The sequence below is a fragment of the Dasypus novemcinctus genome, chromosome 10 (genome assembly GCF_030445035.2).
Source record: "Dasypus novemcinctus isolate mDasNov1 chromosome 10, mDasNov1.1.hap2, whole genome shotgun sequence".
Lineage (NCBI taxonomy): Eukaryota > Metazoa > Chordata > Mammalia > Cingulata > Dasypodidae > Dasypus > Dasypus novemcinctus.
The window spans coordinates 3,021,577-3,044,537 of NC_080682.1; the positions used below are offsets into that span (position 1 = coordinate 3,021,577).

The 22,961-nt window shown below is 60.6% G+C and overlaps 1 protein-coding gene across 2 annotated transcripts in view; it reads right to left on the reverse strand.

Moving 5' to 3' along the window:
- Positions 1–22,961, reverse strand: part of OSBPL5 (oxysterol binding protein like 5) — a 70,144-nt gene that overhangs the window by 25,501 nt on the left and 21,682 nt on the right. For both annotated transcript variants that reach the window (XM_058304991.2, XM_058304990.2), the window contains exons 2-14: positions 21,766–21,922; positions 19,812–19,897; positions 17,765–17,845; positions 17,441–17,542; positions 16,323–16,526; positions 15,659–15,743; positions 13,162–13,336; positions 12,916–13,084; positions 11,494–11,678; positions 10,979–11,060; positions 9,954–10,052; positions 8,867–8,963; positions 7,855–7,953 (exon numbers count right to left, since the gene is read on the reverse strand). In XM_058304991.2, coding sequence (XP_058160974.1) covers positions 7,855–7,953; positions 8,867–8,963; positions 9,954–10,052; positions 10,979–11,060; positions 11,494–11,678; positions 12,916–13,084; positions 13,162–13,336; positions 15,659–15,743; positions 16,323–16,526; positions 17,441–17,542; positions 17,765–17,845; positions 19,812–19,897; positions 21,766–21,901 — 1,600 coding nt within the window. In that variant the 5' untranslated portion in view covers positions 21,902–21,922. The remainder of the gene's footprint in view (positions 1–7,854; positions 7,954–8,866; positions 8,964–9,953; positions 10,053–10,978; positions 11,061–11,493; positions 11,679–12,915; positions 13,085–13,161; positions 13,337–15,658; positions 15,744–16,322; positions 16,527–17,440; positions 17,543–17,764; positions 17,846–19,811; positions 19,898–21,765; positions 21,923–22,961) is intronic.

Here is a 22,961-nt window from a genome sequence, read left to right on the forward strand (position 1 = left end):
AAATCCTTCCCTCTAAGATCAGGAACAAGACGAAGATGCCCACTATCACTCCTCCTAGTTAACATAGTCTTTGAAGTACTTGCTTAAGCACTGAGGCAAGACCCAGACACAAAAGGCATACAGATTGGAAAGGAAGAAGTCAAAATTTCACTACTTGCAGATGATATGATCCTACACATAGAAAACCCTGAGAAGTCTACATCAAAGCTTCTAGAACTTATATGAGTTCAGAAAAGTTTCAAGTTACAAGAGCAATGTGCAAAAATCAGTAGAATTTCTGTACACCAATAATGAGCAATCTGAGGAGGAAATCAAGAAACAAATACCATTTACAATAGTCAATAAAAAAATCAATTACATAGGAATAAATTTAACTAAAGTTGTAAAAGACTCATACACAGAAAACTATATAACACTGTTCAAGAAAATCAAAGAAGACCTAAATAAATGGAAGAATATTCCCTGTTCATGGATAGGAAGACTAAATATTATTAAGATGTCTATCCTACCAAAACTGATCTACAGATTCAATGCAATCCCAGTAAAAATCAACACAGCATTCTTTAATGAACTAGGGAAGCTAACTATGAAATTTATTTGGAAAGGAAAGAGGCCAAAGACATATTGAAAAGAAAAATGAAATTGGAGAAATCACTACCTGACTTCAAAACAAACTACAAAGCTACAGTAGTGAAAATGGCATGGTATTGGCACAAGGGTAGACACACTGCCCAATGGAACCGAATTAAGAGTTCTAATATAGACCCTCATATATACAGCCATATGGTATTTGACAAGGTCACCAAACCCTCTCAACTGGGAGAGAATGGCCTATTCAACAAATGGTGCCTGGAGAACTGGATATCCATATGTAAAAGAATGAAAGAGGATTACCATCTCACACCTTATACAAAAATTAACTCAAGATGTATCAAAGACCTAAATACAAGAGCCAAGACCATAAAGACCTTGGAAAGCAATGTAGGGAAGCATCTACAGGACTTTGTAATAGGAAACGGCTTCATGAACTTCACACCAAAAGCATGAGCAGCTAAAGAACAAATAGATAAATGGGACTTCCTCAAAAGTAAAGCCTTCTGCACCTCAAAGGAGTTTGTCAAGAAAGTGAAAAGAGAGCCTACACATTGGGAGAAAATATTTGGTAACCATATATCTGCTAGGAGAATTATATCCTGCATATATAAAGAACGCCTATATTTTGAAAGTAAAAAGACATACAGCCCATTTTTAAAAAGGGAAAAGGATTTGAACAGACACTTCTCCAAAGACAAAGAAATGGCTAAAAAACACATGAAAAAAATGCTCAAAATCCCTAGCTATTAGGGAAATGCAAATCAAAACACCAATGAGATACCATCTTACTCCCCTACGACTGGCAGCTATTAAAAAATCAGAAGACTACAAGTGCTGGAGAGATTGTGGAGGAATGGGAACACTCATCCACTGCTGATGGGAATGCAGAAGGATCCAGCCATTCTGGAGAACAGTTTGGCAGTTTCTTAAAAAACTAGCTGTAGATTTGCCATATGACCCAGCAATTCCACTGCTGGGTATATACCCAGTAGAACTGAAAACAAGGACACAAATCAATATATGCACACCAATGTTCATAGCAGCATTGTTCACTATTGCCAGAAGTTGGAATCAACCCAAATGCCCATCAACAGATGAATGGATAAGTAAAATGTGGTATATGCATACAGTGGCATACTCTTCAGCTGTAAGAACAAATACAGTACAAACACATGTGATAACGTGGATGAACCTTGAGAATCTTATGTTGAGTGAAGCAACCCAGGCATTGACGGACAAATACTATATGATCTCTCTGATTGAAAAAAGTAAACCAAGCTGCCTCAGAGAGCTAGAGACTGGATGATAGGCTTAGAGGAAGTTGGGGGATAGAGGAATGTTGCGAGCTAACACCTACATGAGTGAAATCTATGATAAGCGGGAGGTATTTGCACAGGGAAGGGATAAAATGGGGGCATAAGGAAAACTTTGGGTGGGGCTTTGTGAGCTTGAGGGGGGCCAGGGATGGGAGGATGGGTCAGATGGTTGAAGAAATTGGGGGGAGGTTGCGGGGGAACAGTTGAACATAGGAGACTGTCAGGTATGTGGTTGAAATTGTAATGTAGAGAAAACTCTTTAGATAATATAATATGGAAGGTTACCTGTTTAAGATGCTTAAGGGGGGCTTCTGACACAGGGCAGGCTTCTAGGGAGTGTGTGAGTGCTCATTTTCTCATAGGTGGGTTATATCATTGGGTGGAGACCCATACAATGAGAGTGAAGGTGTACTCACATCCTGGGGAGGCCTGATGTTCTCAAACAGAGGGAATTGTATCTCTGGAGAGAAGTGGTGGCTCCCAATGGGTTAGGGCAGTTGATTATGTCAAACCCTCATTATTGTTGCAAGTATCTCTGAATATAGTCCTTCAAGTAATGAAGATTGATTGTCATGGTGGGCCCTGAGGGGAGGGGGAAGAGGTGTTGAGTAGATGAATCAGTGTTAACTATGGGGCAATGGAAGAGTTCCACAAGATAATGCCATGATGGCTATAGGTCATGTTAAATTACACCAAAAATGTATAAAATTCTATAGATTAAAATGTAAACTATAATGTAACTAAAAATTTAGAAAATTGTGTAGTCTAAAATATAAACCATAATGTAAACACAAATGGAACCATGTTTGAAAGCTATTGTTTCATTATCTGTACATCAGCTGCAGCAAATACAATATGAACATGTAAAAAGATCATTGTTTGGGAAGGGACAAAGGGTTTGATGTTGGATATGTGGGAGTATCATATATTGTATAGGTGAATTACTGTGATCTAAAACTTATGTGAAGACAAACTTAATAATTAGAAAAAAAAAAAGATGTAGATGCTGAGGAAGAAATGGAAGAAATTGCCTTGCCACTGTACATACAGAGCAACACCGATAGCAGTGATGAAAGGCAAAATGACAAAAACAAAGCTTTTTCATTTTTTCATTTTTTGATACCCCAGTTTATTTTTCTTTTATTTAATTTTTCTAAATTAGTATGTATTCTATATCTAACGTTTAAACTCATCACTATACTCCATTTTACTATTAATGGAACCTGGCAATATATTAGGCTTCTTTTTTTTTTTTTTTTTTACTTTCACAGGACTTTTTTTGTCCCCATATACCCTCCACCCCCTCACTCCACTCCTCCCCCCAAAACAACAACCTCCTCCATCATCATGAGACATTCATTGCATTTGGTGAATACATCTCTGAGCACCGCTGCACCTCATGGTCAATGGTTCACACCATAGCCCACACTCTCCCCCAGTCCACGCAGTGGGCCATGGGAGGACAAACAATGTCCGGTAACTGTCCCTGCAGCACTACCCAACCCCCGAAAATGCCCCCACATCACATCAAAGAAGTTTTGGACTACAGAGCGGTTCAACAATGGCAGGGGAAGAACACTGGTGTGGGGTGTTATTGATAGGGGACACATGGTTGGGACGGAGTTCTCCAGGGCATGTATACAGGGTACATAAAAATGTTTGGATATTTTCATGGTGGTTTCAGGTAAAAATGACAACTGAGGGAGTGCTGAGTTCCTAGCGAGGGGACCTCTATCACATTCCCCAGTGGAACAACAACAATCCCCCAAGTGCAATGGCAAAGACCATTGAAGACGGATGGTCCAACAATGAGCCCTTGATACTGATGGCTATGATTATGAGCCTCTGTGCCTGAAATATGAACTAGACCTAGAGCTGCAGGGTACCTAAGTGTTACCTCCTGAAAACATCCATGTTGCTCAAATGTGGCCACTCTCTAGGCCAAACTCAGCACGTAAATGCATTACTTTCCCTCCAGCGTGGGGCATGACTCCTGGGGATGAGCCTCCCTGGTACCAAGGGATTACTATCAAGCACCAGCTGATGATGTAAAGAAAAATACCTTGAATAAAAAGATCAACTTAGACCAGCAGAATATCTCAGCCTACATGATATATCAGGTGTTAAAAACTGCTTTTTGACTTTGGATAAAGTGGGGAAATGGAAAGGACAAATGAGTTTTTATGGCTATGAGACTCCAAAAAAGAGCCAGGAGGTCAGTAGGTTACCAGAGACAACCAAAGTAGATAGAAACCTAGGTAGTGGTTCTTCTCAGAGACCTACAGGTTCTATGGTCATGGCAGATGACTCTAGAGTTCAGTGCCATGTCAGTTGGCCCTACTTTGGAGTTTGTGGTCCTGAGTGTGATGGAGTTGGACTCAGATATGACGTGTCTACACATGCCTCTTCTGTTACTTTTACTGGACCTGTGGTTAGCATTGGGGTTGGTACATACTCAAGAGACCTGAATCTCTAGACTGTCCATGTGATAGCCAGGCCCTGAATCTCAGAAGACTTGCAACTCCTACCCTCTGGTTTATTGGACTTACCCTGGCCAGCTAACAGGGAGGTGACGAAGGTCAACCACCACACCAGGGAGCTAAGAGTGCTTACAACTGCAAGCAGGAGAATTGCATGTATCATCCATGTGGAATCTAAGCCTCTTCTTTGATGTAGAGGGGGACTGGACATAACCATCCCAGGGTCCACAGGATGGAGGAATAGAATATGAATTAGAGTGGACTTACTGGTGTTCTGCTGGGGAACTACTGTGATAAGTAATGGAAGAAATTGTAGCACTGATGTGGAGAAAGTGGCCACGGTAGCTGCTGAGGGTAGGGAAAGGGAAGAAGAGATCTGATGTGGGGGCATTTTCAGGATTTGGAGTGTCCTGGGTGGTGCTGCAGGGACAGATGCTGGACATTGTATGTCCTGCCACGGCCCAGTGGGTGGACTGGGGGAGAGTGTAGACTACAGTGTAGACCACTAACCATGTGGTGCAGCAGTGCTCCAAGATGTATTCACCAGGGGCAGTGAATGTGCCACGGTGATGGAGGAGGTTGTTGATGTGGGAGGAGTGGGGTGAGGGGAGTGGGGGGTGTATGGGGACTTCTTATGTTTTTGAATGTAACATTTAAAAGAAAATAAAGAAGAAGAAGCGTAGGACCAGATGGCTTCACAGGAGGATTTTACCTAACATTGTAAAAGAATAACAATCCTGCTCAAACACTTCCAAAACTTAGAAGAGGAATGAACACTGTTTAAGTTATTCTGAGGCCAAACTCATCCTCATAACAAACCCAGACAAAGACACAAGAAAATTACAGACCAACGTCCCTTATTGGCATAGATACAAAATCCTCAACAACAAAAAAAGAAAACCGAATCCAACAGCACAGTAAAAGAATTATACAACAAGGCTGTAGCAGTTTGATATTGATGAATTCCAAAGAGATACATTGGATTATGTTTGTAAACTGATCTTTTCCTCTGGGCATAGTAGACCATACTGGACTCATAGGTGTACTTGATTAAGTAATTATGTAACTGTCTTGTGCCAGTAGGGCCAGATAAAAGGCAAAAGACGAGTTAACGGTTTTTGATGTTGGAGCTTGATGCTGAAGCTGGAGCCCCAGGGAGAGAGACAGAGCCGTTCACCTTGTAGGCTACAGCTGACCTTGTGGAGTGAGGCAAAGCCTAGAGAGCCTCAGAGTCCACAGCTGACCTTGTGGGGAAAACAGAGGAGCTGAGCCCAGAGAGAAATGAGCCCTGGGGAGAGAGGAACCCAGGAAGCCTGAGCCCTCGCAGACGTCGGCAGCCACCTTGCTCCAACACGTGGAAACAGACTTTGGGGAGGGAAGTAAGTTATGCTTTATGGCCTGGTAACTGTAAGCTCCTACCCCGAATAAATACCCTTTATAAAAACAAAACAACAAAAATAAACCTAACTGCTGGTTAAAAAGTAAAATTCGCTTTGTGGTCAGATGAATGCCTTGCGCTGACCCCAATCACTGGTATACGCCCTCCTCCCCCCTCCCAATGTTAGTTAATTTTGAGTAATTGTGTGTTTTCAGAAAAGTGATCGGTGCTTATTTTATTTACAGAACGTCAATCTTTTAAAAGGACTCATTTGAAAAAATTGTGGAAGCTGCTCCCTGGTTCCAGTCTGGAGAGCCACCGGGGACAGCTCAGCGATGATTTCCCCGTTGTTGGGGAGGGGGCAATTTACAGGGGTTTGTTTTTATTTAGTCTTGTTTTTAGATTCCTTAACTGGTGGTGGGCAATGTCCCTACCTCGTGTTTCGGGAAGGAGTAGAGTAAATGTCTCACTTAATAACATACTCCTTTTTGTAAGTGCCTTTTTCTGCCACCCTTGGGCAGGGCCAGTATTTGATGAAACTCATGAAATAGTTTTCATTTCTTGCTGGGGGGGAGGGGGGCGGTGTGCCCCTCCTCTTTTCTGGGATGCCCCAGATATGTGACTGTGACCTTTGCCATTTGCTGAGGTTTTTTTTTTTTATCCCCCCCCTTGTGGCTTTTTGCATGCTGTCTGCTCTGTGTCGATTCGCTGTGAGTTCTTCTGTGTATTTACTTTTATTTACTCCCCCTCTTTGCAGCTCGCTTGCTGTCTACTCTCTGTGTCCATTCGCTACACGCTCTTCTTGAGTTTCTGCTTGTCTCCCTTTTTGTTGTGTCACCTTGCTGAGTCAGCTCTCCACGGCACCTGTGGGCTGGCGGCGCTCCATGGCACGGGCTGTCAGCTCTCCGCAGCATGTGGGCGACCCTTCCGTCACCAAGGAGGCCCCAGGACGTGAACCCAGGGCCTCCCATATGGCAGACGGGAGCCCAGGTGATTTAGCCACAGCCGCTTCCCTGCTGAGTTTTTTTTTAAAGTTAATTTCTGTCTTTTACTGATAAATGAAGTGTTGCACCTTTTGAAATATACCAAGTGGACTGAGTTCATGATTTAACAAAACATTTTTTCCCCTCTCAGCCACTGTCTGATAAGCTCCGCGTAGATGCGCAGCTTGATACAGATGATTTGCTGTTCCCAGAACACCTGCAGCGCTGGCGTGGAGAGGAAAGACGGGCTGTGGCTCTGGGAGAACGATGTCTGAGGCACGATTCACGTGTTTGGAGCAAAGGGATGGAGGCGAGGGGTAGGGGAGAACGTTTAACAAATGGGGGCCTGTCCCAGGAACCCCCTTCCTTCAGTTTTGACTACGAGGAGCCTAGCAGCAACTGAGGCTCTCTAGTAAAATAAAAATCGTGGAGGGCAGCGGACTTGGCCCAGTGGTTAGGGTGTCCACCTACCACATGGGAGGTCCGCGGTTCAAACCCCGGGCTTCCTTGACCTGTGTGGAGCTGGCCCACGCGCAGTGCTGATGCGCACAAGGAGTGCCCTGCCATGCAGGGGTGTCCCCATGTAGGGGAGCCCCACACACAAGGAGTGCGCCCCGTAAGGAGAGCTGCCCTGCGCGGAAGACAGTGCAGCCTGCCCAGGAATGGCGCCGCACACATGGAGAGCTGACACAACAAGATGACGCAACAAAAAGAAACACAGATTCCCGTGCCGCTGGCAACAACAGAAGTGGACAAAGAAGACACAGCAAATAGACACAGAGAACAGACAAACGGGGTGGGGTGAGGGGAAGGGGAGAGAAATAAATAAATCTTTGAAAAAAAAATCGTGGAAAGGATCTTACAAATGCTCCTAGGGATATCAGCTTATTTTGGTTGCAGTTTCCATTTAAAAGAAAAGGGCTTTTTTTTTTCCCACTTTCCCCAGATCCTAATTCTCATAGGTTCGCCGTGCCTTGCTGTCCGTACATGTGTTATTTCCAGATGTATTACGCAAACAGCAAACAAAAGAGTGAGAGTAAAAGACACCTCCTGACAAACACACGCCGGGCTCTCCCACCCAGACCCCGCCCCGAGCCGCTCACCCCGACAGTGGGCGTAGGGCATCGTGAGGGTGTACTCCTCGGCGCGCGTCAGGAAGCTGAGAGTGGCCTTGCCGTCCAGCAGGGCCGACAGCGAGTTTCCTGCACAGCAAAGGAACGGAGGGACCAGTGAGCAGGACCGACCCGCAGGGCCCGGAGCCCCTCGCTCCCACCGCAGGGCCCGCGCTCTCTTCCAAAAAGTGCCCCTCGCTGTGTGACGGTGGGCAAGCCGCTTTGGCCACGCTGAGTGTCCTGAGCAGTTGTGGATCCTGGCATGTGCTGGAGTTCTGTTTCACTCACTCAACCCGGTTCTGGGATGAGTCCGTGGGACCTGTCCAGACGAACCCTCGTCCCTGCTCTGATTTCTACCCCCGTAGAGGCGGGTCAGCCCCAGTCTGAGCTGAGAGGCGCAGCCGCCGCCCGCGACGGGAGCACAGGGGTGGAAGGGGTGTGCGGAACCCGACGGCGGGCAGATGCCGCCTGCTACCCTCCCCGGCAGACCTGGTGCACACCTGTCCGCAGGTGAAGAGGACGAAGAGGGGGCACCTATGGGAAATGGGCAAAACAGGCGCCGGAGCAGGGCGTCCGGCAGAACCCTCTGTGCCGATGGAAACGTCTTATCCGAGCGGCCAAAACGGAGCCCCAGCCCCACGTGGCTACAGAGGACACGCGGCGCAGCCCGTGCAACCCAAGAGCTGGATTTAAAGGTCATTCGGCCACAGTGACCTCAGCTAGCCACGCGGGGCCAGGGGCTGCCCCGCTGGACGGTGCCGCCCCCACTGTGCCTTTTTAGGAGGTGGCCTTTTTAGCTTCACGGCTCCCCCTGCCAACAGCTGCCACCTGGCGGCACCTGGCAGGGGTAAGGTGGGGCGGGGGCGGGCGCTGCACCTGCCTTGCCTGACTCCAGGTCGGGGTCCCCTCACCGCCCGCTGGCTCCCGACTGCGAGGGGCGGGGAGGGACCCGAGGGCGGCCACGCCGGTTCCAGGCCCCGGCCCTGCCCTGGGCGCCACTCACCGTAGAACCTGGACTTGGCCGTGACGCTGCCTCGGACGCAGAAGCCGTCCTTCCGGTTGCTGACGTGGAAGGCGGACACCGGCGGGTGGTGGGAGACCTGAGGGCCAAGGCAGCTCCTCAGGCCCCAGCGGCAGCCCTGGGCGGCGAGAGCCCCGCTGCCCGGCGGGGGCTTCCAGCTCTCGTTCGCGACGCCCAGGGCCGGGCCTGAGTGGGCTGGAATTCCGCGTGACCCCAGTGTCCCCTCGGGAAACAGGAGCTGCCTCTCCACCCGAGGAAAGGTGTCCTGCTGCCACAGCCTCGGAGCCCTGGCTGCAACCACCTGTGTGCCCAGCTTCTGGGGGAACCCGCTGGCAGCGGCCGGGGACGGGCAGGGGACAGGCAGGGGATGGGGCCAGGACATGTGAGCTTGGGGCCAGGCCCCCTCTGCCCAGAGCCAGGGCCCTGCCCTCCACAGAGCCAGGGGAGAGGCTGGTGCCCAGCCCGGCACCCAGGCCTGTGTCCAGTCCAGAACCCAGCCCCATGCCCAGGACAGGGCTCAGGCTAGTGCCCAGCCCAGCGCCCAGCACCCAGGCAGGGCTTAGCCCAGTGTCCAGCTCAGCGCCCAGCACCCGGCTTAGCCCGGTGTCCGGCCCAGCACCCAGCACCCGGGGCAGGGCTTAGCCCGCTGTCCAGCCCAGTGCCCAGTACCTGGGGCAGGGCTTAGCCCGGTGTCTGGCCCAGTGCCCAGCACCCGGCTTAGCCCGGTGTCCGGCGCAGCACCCAGCACCCGGGGCAGGGCTTAGCCCGGTGTCCAGCCCAGTGCCCAGCACCCGGCTTAGCCTGGCGTCTGGCCCAGCACCCAGCACCCGGGGCAGGGCTTAGCCCGCTGTCCAGCCCAGTGCCCAGTACCTGGGGCAGGGCTTAGCCCGGTGTCTGGCCCAGTGCCCAGCACCCGGCTTAGCCCAGTGTCCGGCGCAGCACCCAGCACCCGGGGCTGGGCTTAGCCCAGTGTCCAGCTCAGTGCCCAGCACCCGGCTTAGCCCGGCGTCCGGCCCAGCACCCAGCACCCGGGGCAGGGCTTGGCCTGGCGTCCCCCCGGCAGGCGCACCTGCTCCGCGATGTAGAAGGTGTGGCTGTCGGTCTGGGGGTGGAACCAGCAGCAGCGGAAGGTCTCCCCGAGGATGGGGTTGTACGGCTTCTTGATGCCCTGCGGGCCGGGAGCCAAGAGCCGAGTCTGAGACGCCGCCGGGTGCCCAGGGCCCGGGCGTGGCGTGGCCGGGGCTGCAGCGGGGTGCTCTGCTGCCCCAGCACCTGGGAAGGGCGCCCCCTCACTCTGCCCATGGTTTGCGTTCCAGGGGTGCAGGTTACGAGGCCCCCCCAAGTGCCTCAGCTCAGCGGGGGTGGGAGACCCTGACCAGGCCACACCCCCCCGGGTGTCACGACTTGAACGACTGAAAGACAGAAACGGGTGGAGCAACCCACACCCGCCCAGAGCCCCGGCGCCTAACGACCCCCTCACCCAGTCCTCTGCCCTGCCCACCTCTGCCGCCACTCCACCTGCGACCTCTCATCGCCCTCGGCCCTGAGGAGCCGGGCTCATTGCCCTGGGCTCTGCGCTCCCCCCCGGAAGGGGCTCTGCCCGCCCCTGCAGTGGCTCCGCCCACCCCTCAGCCCAGGCTGCAGCCGAGCGGGCACAGCTGGCCCCTGCCCGCCACCCCCGACCTGCCACCTCCTGGCGTCTCCAGCACTCGCTGCGCTGGCCTCAGGGTCTGCCTCGCCCCGAAACCGGGGGGGCCATGTACGCGGGGGGGACAGGTCTGCCAATGGGTGGCTGTCAGGCACCCACCAAGAGACCCCCGTGGCTGAGGCCCCCGTGGCCGCCTCGCTGAGCTGCACCTGCAGCGCCCTGCGCTCCTCCAGGGCCGTCCCTGGGCCCTGGGGTCTCGACACAAGCTGGGGTTGTTCACCGGGAGCAGCTGAGGGGTCCAGCGGGGACGTCCAGAGAACGGGGGCCCCTCCCCGCCCACGGGATGTCGGGGTCCCGTCTCCTGGCAGGACCCTCCCACGCAGCATGGGGTCAGGGTGGCCCGGGGCCCCGGGGGTGGCGCCTGCGGCCGCTGGACGGTCCCCTACCTTGGGCTTCTTGTAGAAGCCGGACAGGTACCAGCGCAGGACGTGCTTCATGCGGCTGTAGGCGTCCTCCTCCAGCGCGGCCCTGCGAGGGGCGGGCTCTGAGCCGAGCGCCCTGCCGCGCCCCCACCGTGGGGAAACGGGCCCTGCGGCCCAGGACGCGCCCGGCCCGCGTGTCCTGCCGGGAGGCAGGCGAACACACCGGGGCGGCTCCGGCGCTGGCCAGGAGGCGCCGCTGACCTGAGCTGCCCCCGCCTCCAGGAAGCCCCCTTGGGTGTCCCACCCTCCCCCAACCCCTCCTCCCCAGTGCAGAGGGCGCAGCCCCTTTCCTGACCGAGCCGGTGCCTGCTGCCTGTGGGGTTCAGCATGGGAACCCCTCCCCGCCCCCTCCCGGGGCCGCTCTGGGAGGGACAGGGCCGGCAGGGCTTCGAGCTCCTCCAGGAGGGGCTCCCCAGAAGCCCTGTGGGGCGGGCGGGCACAGGGGGGGCTGGGGTCCCCGCGCCCCCGCCCGCGCTCACTGTGACAGCAGGTCCGCGTGGTAGTAGTAGTCGGAGAGCTTGTTGAGGAAGGAGCGGGGCTCCAGCACGAAGGTGGGCAGCGCCACACGCGACAGGTCCATGCCCGGCCGCAGCTGCCTCAGCAGCACCCAGATCAGGCTCTTGTTCTCCTCCGACACGGCCTCCACCTGCGAGGACTCGCCCAGCTGCCGGGCGCGGGGGCGGTGACGGGAGGGCCGCCCCGGGGGCCCGCCAAGGCCCGCGATGACCCGCCACCTCCCGCCCGGCCCGCCACGCCCCCCGGTTCCGTGCCCGCCCGCCCGAGCCCCTGCGCTCTCGGGCTCCGGGGGCCGGCCCCGGCCCTGGCTAGTGAAGCCCACCTGTGGGCTATGTGTGCTTCTGTTCCTGTGGGGGGGGGGGACGGGCACGGGGCAGCCCCCTCCTGCCCGCTGGTTGCTGGGCGTGGGAAGGCGTTTGCCCATTTGGGCCCCGCGACCGCCCGGCGAGGCGGGGGCCCCACGGCGGGGACTGCCTGGGACATCTGACCCTGACGGCAGGTGACAACTATGTGCCGGGGAGGCATGGACCAGGGGCGCCCTCCAGGGAAGGGGGGTGCTGCTCCCACCCCACAGCAAAGAGCAGAGTCTCAGATGGACGGGACCCCAGGGAAAGGGGGCGGGCGGCAAAAGCCACTCCCTGATGCCTCCCCTGGGCCACCCACTCCGAGCCTGAGTCCCACCGGACCCCCTCAGTGGGCCGTGTCCTCCCCCTGGCTCTCGGCTGCAGGTGGGGGTCAGGAGGGCACCGCGGCTGCTCTCCCCTGGGGGCTTGCGGGACCCTCTGCCCAGAACCTCGCGACCGCGGGGCTCCCCCTTGTCGCTCAAGGCAGGCCCCGCCCCCCGCACGACGCCTCTGTTTCCCGGGTCAACTTGGCCCAATTACCAACCCCCCGCCCAGGGCTGCCGGGAGGGCAGCTACCACCAGGTGACTTTAAGTCAAGGAGCTGGCCCTGCATGACCGGGGTCTTCCAACCTGCCGGGGCTTTAAGAGCCAAGACAGGTTTTCTGGGGAAGAAGGAATCCTGCCTCGGGGCGGCGGCATAAACACGCTGCCCGCCTTTCCAGCCTGCGGGTCATCTGTTCCTTGGAATAAGTCTACCTGTGTGTCTGTCACCTGCCTCTCAGTTACCTGCTCTGTCACTTGTCTGCATATCAGTCACCTCCTCTGTCACATGTGTGTCTCTCCATGCATCTGTCTCTATTATCTGTCTACCCATATCCTAAGTCTCTTTCTCCCGGCCACCCGTCGCCCCCCAAGGACCCCCGCATGCCATGCCTGCTGCGTCAGTGCCCCCTGCGTGGGGAGCGCACGGGAGAGGGGCGCGTGCTCCCACGCAGCTCCAGGGGCCTGGGCTGCAGAGCCCCCCGCCGGCCCGCCGCTCACCTCCCCGAGCTCCTCGTGGGCCTGCCCCACGTACGTGGTCCCCCTCCGCGAGCCCCCGGGCCCCGGCTGGGCGCCCCCGCCGCGCTCCGCCGCCTCGTCCCACTCCTCTGCCAGCTCCCGCTCCGACTTGTCCGAGAACGCGTCGTTCTCCAGCGAGGACCCGTTCAGCCTGGAAGGGGGGGCGGTGGCGCCGTGGGGCCGCGACCCGGCAGGGACCCCTGCCCCGTGGGACCCCCGCCCGCTTACGGGAACAAGTCCTGGTCAGCGCCGCCGGCGGCCGAGGGGGGCAGCCCGTAGAGCGCCGAGGGCGACGCGTCCGGCGACGACCCGGGGTCCCCATCCCGGTCCTGCTTGCAGGCACCGAGTCGCAGGAGGCTGGAGCAGCGCAGCGCCAGCTCCAGGGCGTCCAGCCAGCAGCGGCCTGGGGGTGGGGGCGCCGGTGAGCCCCGCAGCATGCCGGGGAGACCCCGCGGGGCACCCCCAGGGCACCGGGGAGCCCCGCCTGCTGCAGAGGAACCCTGAGCTTCCCTTGGGAAAGCCTAGTCCCCCCCATCCAGAAGCCCCTCGCCCCCCTCCCCATCCACTTCCTGGGCCCCTGCCTCCTCCACAGGGCTAGACCACCCCCCCCTCTGCACCATGAGAAGCCCCCCTGACCCAGAGACTCGGAGAAAGGGGGGCACTGCCTGCGGGGCAGACCCAGGAAAGGGGCAGGGAGGTGGGGGGCTTTGCAGGGCGGGCAGTCCTGCTTGCTGTGAGGGTCCTCCAGCTGGCGGGGGCTCAAGGTGAGCGAGCAGCGCACAGCCCCTGGGGCAGCGGGGAAGTGGGGGCAGGCGCACGGGGGGGGGGGCAGCCGCGCAGGGGGGCAGCCCAGCCGGCTCCAAGCCTCCTGGCTCTTGGCCCCCCCTCCCTGCCTCCTGGCACAGGTGAGCCCGCTGCCCAGCACCGCCCAGCGCCCAGGCGCTCACAGCTGCGGGGGCCCTGATGGCCTGTGGTCACTAACAGGCCCTTCCCTTCAGAAAAGCCCCTCGGCTGGAAAAGGGGTCTGGGGTCGCGGGAGAGCGGGGACACGGGCTAGAGAGGCTGAGGCAGGGTCTTTACCCTCTGCCCCTTGAGCTGCGGTGCTCTAGCAGGGCGGCTTCCCGCCCCAGCTCTTACAGCCCTGGCGTCCTGCTCCCGGGGAGAACCGGCTGGGACTGGTTCCGAGGAGCGTGCGGGAATCTTGGGGTGAGCACGTCCCCCCCGACAGGTGGGCCCCAGCGGCTCCCTTCTCTCAGGACCCCGGATCCTGCCTGGCTTTTGTGCAGGCCTGGAGGCCCCTCCCTGGGCTGTGCCTGGACCCAAAGGTAGCTGGGCCCTGACCCAGGCCCAGCAGTCGTGGGGGCGGGGAGGGGGTCACGGGGGACAGGAGAGGAGGGTCATGGGGGAGGGTGGGGGGTCACAGGGCAGGGGAGGAGGGTCATGGGAGGCAGAGTGGGGGTCACAGGGCAGGGAGGGGGTCACAGGGCGGGGAGGGGGACATGGGACGGGGGTCATACGTCAGGGAGGGGGTCACAGGGGACAGGGGAGGGGGTCATGGGGGCGGGGGTGTCACGGGGCAGGGAGGGGCGTGGGAACAGCACGTCAGGTGGAGAGCTGGGTGGTCACTGCTGAGCTGGGCTGGGGCTCTGAACACGTGGGCTTTGTGATTTAGTGGTTGCCACAGAAGGACGAACTATTCTGAGTATCACGCATCCTCTGAAGCCTATTCCAAGGCTGCCTCCTCCTCCGGGAAGCCCATCCTGGTACCCAGAGGGGGCTGCAGATGCCTTCCTCCTTGGCCACCACTCAGCCCCCAACTGGGGCGTCAGCCCGTGCTTCAGCCCGTCCGCCTGGTCTGACCGTTCCCTGCCCGTCCCCCCGCCAGGCTGCGAGCTCCGAGAGCCCGGGCTGCCCATCCAGGGCCCGCGCCGGGCCTGGCACGGAAGTGAAATGACCCAGAAGTAAAGGGACTTGGCAGCAGCCCAAGGGAGCGTGGACGTGGCGCTCGGCCACCAGGGGGCGGCGCGGCACAGAGGAGAGGACGCCCGCAGGACGCCCCAGCGGTCAAGGCCAGGCTGCCTCTTTCCCCGCGCGGCCCAGCCAAGGGTGCCCTGCCCGCTGTGGGCCACCAGCAGGACGGAAGCCCCCACCTCGCTTCCCCCAGAGGTGCCTGCCCCGAGGGCTTCAGAGCCCAGCAGCTGCACTTACTCAGAGCAGCCACTGGGGGGCACTGGGGGCGAGGGCAGCACCCCTGCTGGAGGGTGGCTGGTTCCACAGGGAGGACAGGAACCATCTCGTTATAATAGTAATCGCAGTCGCAGCTGCGGGAGCTGCTTTACGCTCCAGCAGTGGGCGAAGCCTCGGGGTCAGGGAAATTTGCTGGCAGTTTGCCCGTGCCTCGGTTTACCCATCTGCCAAATGCGGATAACCGGAGAGCTAATGATGCAATGGTGCCTGGTACGTGGCTGGCGCTCAGTAATGATTCGCTGTTTGCTTTATGTAAGGTCGCTGAACTCTCATCACCTTGGGGTGACAGGTGTCATTCCCATTTCACCCATGGGGTACCCGTGGGTGGCAGGCCCCCTGGCCCCAGGCCGGCCCCGTGACCTCAGGCGTTCTCCCCCCCCGCCCCGCGGGCCGGGACCGCCTGCGCCTGGGTGTAAACCAGCAATGGGGCCGTCTCAGGTGGGGCCGGGGGGAGGCAGCAGGGCAGGTGGGGACTCACCGTCCGACTCGGAGGCGGCCCTGAAGATCAGGTAGCTGCTGGGGAGGGGCTGCGTGATGGAGCCCACACTCTCACCTTTGGGGCCCTGGAGAGGCAGAGGCGTGGGTGTCTCCCCCAGGGAGAGACCGACCCACGGGTGACCCAGGGCCACGGAGACCCACACTCAGACACGCGCGGACCCCTCCGGAGCCTCAGGACACCCAGGAGGGCCAGGCACCCCGCAACGCAGACGGGGCTCAGGGGGCGGCGGGGGGGAGGCTGTGGGGCCTTTGTGGCCAGGAGGCTCTGCCCCTCAGCTCTGAGCTCCCCAATTTAAGGGGGCCACATGGCAGGTATAAATGCAGGATAGCCACTTAAACTTAGATTTTAGAGGAACAATGGAAAATTTTTTACTATAAGTACATCCCATGCACTATCTGGGCCATACTTATACTATATACGACATACGTATTCGCCTTTTCACGTGGCTGGGGCAGGGGCCCGTGCCGTGATCTTGAACGCCATCCCGCCGCCCTGAAGGCCCGCTTTTGAGCTCCTGGCCCCCGCAGCCTGGGATGAGCCACGTGACTCCTGGTCGAGGGCTTCTTGTCCTACGTGGGTCCGCAGGGGCCTCTCTCCCGTAGCCGCCCCGACCCCCTCCATCCCCGGGGCCCTGCGGCGGCACCTTCACGGCCCAGACGGACTGGTCCAGGGGGTGGAAGAGCTTGAAGCAGAAGCCGTCCTTCTTGGAGGGGCGCTCGAGGAGCTCGCAGCAGTGCAGCAGGACGGTGCCCACCCACTGGCCCACCTTGGGCGACTTGTAGATGAGCAGCACGCCCGGTTTCAGCACGCACCACAGCTTCGTCCAGCTCTTCAGGGTCCCGCGGATCTGCAGGGCGCGGGGCCGCCGTCAAGCCGGGGGCGGCTGGGTGGGCAGCGGGCGTGGGCACGGGGTTCGCTCCCCCACGCCCGCCCGAGGACGCGCTGTCCCCCCCCAGGGCGGCAGCTCATGCCCGCCGCACGCCCAGGCTGGAGCGGGGCCAGTCAGCAGCACCGCCGGCGGCTCAGCCCGGGGCTTAGGGCTCGCTCGGGCTGTGGGCACGACGCCACCTGAGTGTTTTGTTTTTTCCTAAATGCTTTTTAATGACCTGGAAAAATACGAGGAATGAGAAGTGCTCGTAAAGCAGAATACACAACTACGTACACGATGATCCGATTGTACTGTCCTATCGCTATGTGCTCATTTCAAAAGATCAAAGGAAATGCCCTGTTGACAGTGGCTACCTTTGGAAAGCCAAATTCTACATGATGTTAACTTCCTTTTCTGCTACTGGTATCAGAAAAGCATGAAAAGACTAGTTCTGTGTAAAAAAAGGTATAAAAAACGGGGGGGGGGGGGGGGGGGGGAATTAGAACACTGACTGGAGAGCTGATGACCTGAAGGAAGTGGACTGTTACTTTGTTTCTAGGTGTGGTCGTTATCTTCGCTTTGAAAGGAGCCCACGTGCCAGGGCTCTGCAGGTGACAGCCTTCTTGAACTCGACCTCTCTGCTCTTCAGGGCAGCCCTGGAGGCCAGCTGTCTCACCCCCACTACGTAGAGGGGAAACTGAGGCTCGGGGACTGAGCGGCTGCCCAGTGCCTCGGTGAGGTCTGAGCACAGGCCCCTGATGCTGGGGCTCTCCAGGCACCCGGGCCCCCTTGGCAGGCCAGGGGCTGGGTTACGGTGGGAGGGGCCGCACGCAGTGACAAATACCGAATCGCCGCCCCGTCACCTGGGCAGGCCTCCCGGCCGCCCCGCCCACCTTCAGGCTGTCGGCCATGATGACCACGCCGGGGTCGGTCAGCGCGCTGAGCAGCTGCCTCGTGGCGCGCTTCTTCTCCTGGCGGTAGTTCTCCTTCTGCGCCTGGACGGGCGGCCCGCGGGAGGGTCAAGGCTGGAAGTCCCGCGTGGCTCCCCCAGCTCCACCACCCGCGGGGGCCTCCACGGAGAGGGCAGGGAGACGGGGCTGGGGGACACTCTACACCCCTCCCTGGGGTGGGCTGGCGGTGGGGGGGGCGCCTCGCTGGCCCGGGTGCCCGTTCCCGTGGCAACGACACAACCGTGTCCCCTGCACAGCCCCTCCCACCTTGAGCGTCTCCTTTTTGGTGGCCTTGGCCGTGGGCGACACACAGTCCCTGTCGGAGCCGTTGCACAGCCTGGACTCCACCTGCAGGAGAGAGACTCGGATGGGGGGAAGCGGCCGGTGGCCGGGGCTGCAGGGGGCGGGCGGGCTGGCCGAGGCCACGGGAGGGGGCCGAGAGGCGGAGGGAGGCCCTCCTCCCCCTCCCTGCCCCCTCCCTGCCCGGGACCCTCTGTCCAGGTTCACCGGCATTTCCTGGGGTGTGGGGGGCAGGGAGGGCTCTGGAAGGGTCTCTGAGCAGAGGCAGGTGAGCTTGGCCCCCCAGGCTTCTGACTTTGCACACACTGTTCCCCAGCCTGGAACACTGTTCCTGGTAGCCCTGACCCACCTCCCGGGAGGAAGCCCCCCCACCCTGTCTACCCCACTGTAGATTCGGGGGACACACGCCTGCCCTCGGCCCGCCCGGCGCTCTTCTGCCGTGACAGCCACGTGGACGCGCCTGTGGCTGTCTCGCACTCCCGCCGGGGCGCCGGCTGCAGCTGGGCTGGGGGGCGGAGCTCACAGGGAGAACCCACAAGCCGATGGGTGCGCAGCCGCTGCCGCGCCCTGCCGCCGGCTCCCCAGCCACGGGCGAAGGCGCCGCTCTTCTTCAGGTAAGGGGGACAGAGGGCGGGGGGCGGGGACCTGGGAGGGGCCCGGCAGAGCAGACCCCAGGGCCTCCTGCCCCTCACGCTGCCGCACGCGCAAGCACGGGGCGTCCCTGGAAAACCAGAACCGCTGCTCCGAGCCGTGAACTCCGGGGTCTGTCCGGAACACGTGGCCTGTGGAAGGCGCCACTGAGAACCCGGAGTCTGCGTCCTCGCCCAAAGCAGCCCCAGACCGCGCTGGGGAGCCGGGGGTGAAGAGCGCTTCCCTATGCCCCCCGACCCGATGACCACCGACGGCGTCTGCGTGTCTCGTTTGGGAGCTGTCTTCCCACAGGAACGCACGCCCCCGCAAGCAGGGACATCGCGTCCGTGTCCCGGCGCCCACAGCAGGTCTTGCACGTGGCGGGTGCTCGAAAGTCATTCCTGAATGAACCTAGTGTCTGAACCAAGCGCGGGTGTATCGGACAAGGTCAGAATGCTGTATGGGGCCCTGGAGGGACAGGACTGCGTGTTCGATATTTTTATGCAGCAAGCTTGTATCTCTAAAAAATATTATTAAGGGGAGAGGACGTGGCTCAAGTGGTTGAGCGCCTGCTTCCCACATGGGAGGTCCAGGGTTTGGTCCCCGGTGCCTCCTAAAAAATAAGAAAAACAAAAAACAAATGAAAAACCAACTCAGGGGAACCGATGTATCTCGGTGGTTGAGTGCCGGTTTCCCACATACGAGGTCCTGGGTTCAATTCCCCGCCCTGGGACCGCAAAAAAAAAAAGATGTGATAAAAAAAGCAAAAAACAAAACACAATGGCAGGCCATTCCCTGCAGCCCTGGAGGCCAAGGGTGGGAGACTAAAGCTCTGGCATTTTCTTCTCCCTGAGGCCAACAAAGGGACAGAGCCTTGGGGCCACCGCTGACCCCCTGGACAGACAGATGGGCTGCGGCCCCAGGACCCCGGGGCAGGTGGCCGAGACAGCGAGAACTGGCCTCTCCCTCCACCGCCCCTGGCAGCGCCCTCCGCATCGGGGACCCCCAGGCCCGGCCAGTACCGGGGGCCGTGGCTCCCCTGGCGTGAGAGCTGCTGGAGGAGGGGTGCTAGGACCCGGCCTGACGCCCTGCGCACCCCCTGCCGGAGCCTGGGGTCCTGTCAGGAGGGGCCTTTTGGGGACAGCCGGGGTGGGTGGGATCCTCCGTGGGAAGAGCCCACGTCCTTTTCGGCGGCCGCCATGGGCCCGTGGGGCGCCTCCAGGTGGACAGCTCTGTTTTCTTCCTCCCCATCGGCTGCCCCCCCCGGGGGGTGCAGTCCGAGACTCGGCGCCGTCTCCCCGGCTGGGGCGGGGGCGTGCTGGCCCCCTCCCGGAGCCGCTGCCCCAGCCAGGCCCCTGCCCTCCTCCCCCCGCCGGCCACTTACCGGTGGCACCTTGGTGGCCGAGCCCGGCGTCGGGGGTCCTCCTTCGTCGCGCGGCAGCGCCGGGCCGTGGGGCTCCATGTCCTTCCCTGCGGCGGGGCGGCGGGTGAGGCGCGTGCGGCGGGAGGGGCAGGAAGCCGCCCACGGCCGCGGCAGCAGGAGAGATCTAATCACGCAGGAGGAAGCGGGCGGGGCCCTGCCCGGAGGCCGGGGCGCCCGGGAGGGGACGGTTCTCGGCCCGAGACGGAGGCTTCGTTCCCACACCGGCTGGAGCAGCGCGGCCAAGGGCCGAGTCCCCCTCGAGGCGCGCCCACGCCGCCCCGCTCCCCAGCCGGGGGTCCCTATTTTCTCTTTCTAATTGGGTGGAGGAGGGGAGAGTGTGGGGTTCACACGCAGTGGCCCTGGCTCCGTGTCAAAGCCGGTCGCCAAAGTTCCGGAGTTTGGGCTCCTCGGAGCTGGCCGGGGTGTGCGGGCAGGGGCGGGTGGCAGGGCAGGCCTGAGCCCCGGGGGCCGCTCCTGCCACTTCCTGTGGCTCTGCACATCGGCGGTTTACTGCCCGGGGCCCTGGCGCTTAGGAGTGGTTCCGGCTGGGGTGGCATCCGTCCTGCCAAAGCCACCGGCCGGCAGTGCCCTGCGGCCAGCTGGGCGGCCAGGGCCAGGGGCGGTGGGGACAGGTGTCCACAGAACCCACCGGCAGGCCCCAGGGTTCTGTGGACCCGCTTCCCAGGAGCCGTGGGACAGGGTGGGCTGCGGTGGGCCCGAGCCCTTCCCTCGGGAAATGCTGCCACGTGGACCTGAGGACGCGGCCCTGACCTCGGGGCTCACGTGGACGGTGGTCCAAGGCGCACGTGGGGCAGGACAGGCCTGGCCGGCGGCCCCCCGAGGCAGCACGGCACCCCTGCCGCCAGCCGGGGCGGGGACCCCCAGCCTCTGCTTCTCCATCTGCAAAGCCCCCTCCCCCATACAGGAGCAGGCCGAGGCTGAGCGCTTGCCCCTTCCCCGGTGGGGGACCCCGTCCCCTGGGAAGATGCCTTCCCCCCTCTGGCCGGATGTCCTGCAGCCTGGGCTGGTCACCTGGGGACACACGTTCCTATGAAACTGACCGCCAAGTGGCAGCTGCCCCCTCCCTGTCCACACCCCCGAGAGCGCAGCACGGGCACGGTGGCGGAGGCGAGCCACTGAGGGTGATGGTGACGGGTCTTCCGGCACCCCTGGCCGGCCTTTGGACAAGGCTGCTCCCACCCTGGGCCTCGGTTTCCCCGTCTGATTGATGAGTGTTTGCTTGGGATGGTCCCAAGGGCCCTTCACGTCCCAGCCTGGGCGTGGGGCCTGAGTTCCTCCCCCCTGGACCCCGTGGCGGGGGGCTCGGCTCCTCTTTCCTCACCTCGACTGGGAGAGGGTGGCAGGCCCAGCAGGGCCCAGGCCGGTCTCCCAGGACAGGCGCTGGCCCCTCCCCACCCAGAAGGAAGTCACAAACGCTGGCCGAGAGGACAGCCTGGCTCTGCGGGCGGCCACGGGTGCCCAGCGAGCTTGGCACTGTCCGCCGCTGCCCGAGGGCCTGGCCTGGGCTCTTCCCTCCTGGGGTGCGCCTCTGGGGCTGGGAGTGGGGACCCACCTGTCCCCGTTTTACAGATGGGGAAACTGAGGCCCCGACGCAAGTGGCTGGCCCGTGTCACCCAGCCCGGAAGCAGCTGTGCTGGGACTCTGGCCGGTCAGGCCTTGAGCTGCCCCCAGAGGCTGGACGGTGGGAGCCCCCTCCTCGATCTCACGGCCAGGGGGCTTCACCTGGACCCCGGGGGCCACCTGGGACCTGGCCCTTTGCAAAACCCTTTGCTCCCTCAACATGCACGGCCCCCCGCGTGGGTGGGCACTGCCGGGCTGCTGTCCACCCGGCTTGGAAGGGCCGCCGGGCCCAGGGCTGGCCGGGATGCGGGGCTCGGCGGCCCCCCGCACTGACCTGGGCTGAGCGGGTACAGCTCATTCTCTCCGCCGAGGAGGAGATTCCGTGTGAGCTTTCGGGGGTCCGTCTTCTGCGGGGTGGAGGAGGGCGGACACAGCGAGAAGCGGCGGCGGAGGAAGGCGTCCTCCTTCATGGCGGGGCCGCGGGGGGCTTTCTGGAAGGACAGAAGGGCGTGCCGGTCACGCCCAGGCCTGGGGCGGCGCCCCCGGGCCTCGTCCAGGGGGGCCACCTGCCGGGGGCGGCCCAAGCTCAGGCAGGACATGGAGGTCGAGGGTCAGCGGGGCGGCCAGCCTAGGGGGGCACTCCCCAGCATGCCTCCAACCCCCCGAGCCCCTCGGGGGCCCCACTGCTCACGCCGAGCAGCTGGTGCCGCCACCAGGGCCGGGGCCAGGGGACCAAGCTCAGGTGCGCTCAAGGCCAGGTGCACCGGAACCCACGCTCCGGCCGGGCACCACCTCCTCTGTCCGCGGAACAGCCCGGAAGCAGCCCCCGGCCGGCGACAGGCCTGAGCTTTGCTGCTTGGTGTGGCCTCTCGTGCCTGCCCAAATGGGGCCGGGCCAAGCTGGGGTGCCGCCCTGCCCGCAGCCCCCGCCCTGCTCTCCATGGGAGGCAGTGCCCGGGCCCAGCCCAGGGTGCAGCCGAGCAGCGTGGCCCCGAGCGCCGAGGCGTGCTGGGGTGGGGCCAGGCCGGGCTGGCTCCCGGGGAGGGCGCCCTCCCTCCAGGCCCGGCGCTGCAGCCTCCTTGGGGCCAGCGCCCAGGCCAGAACCAAGGCCCTGCTCTTCCCGCGGCGCTGGCCTTCCTGGGTGGGGGCCTTTCCTGCCGTGGCTCAGGGTGGGTGGCTGGGGCCGGCAGGAGTGCCCAGGGGGTGTTGGTGTGAGGGGCCCCCTGGCGCAGCCCTCCTGCCCATGATGGCTGCTGCTAAGCTGTCACCTTTGCCATTTTAAGGGCGAGGAAACTGGGTTCAGGGAGCGCAGGGCCTTTTGCCCAGACCCCCTCAGCTAACGCCCACGGCGCATGACTTGGCGCATTCTACTTGAGCCAACCCGGACCAGCTCTACAGCCTGATGCCCGGGCGTCTCGGGCTGGCACCCAGCAAACCAGCTGCTGGGAGAGAAAGGGTGGGGGTCCGTGCTGAGTGCCAGTGAACTCACCTGCCCAGGTGTCTCTCTGGCGAGGGAGCCAGCACCCAAGGA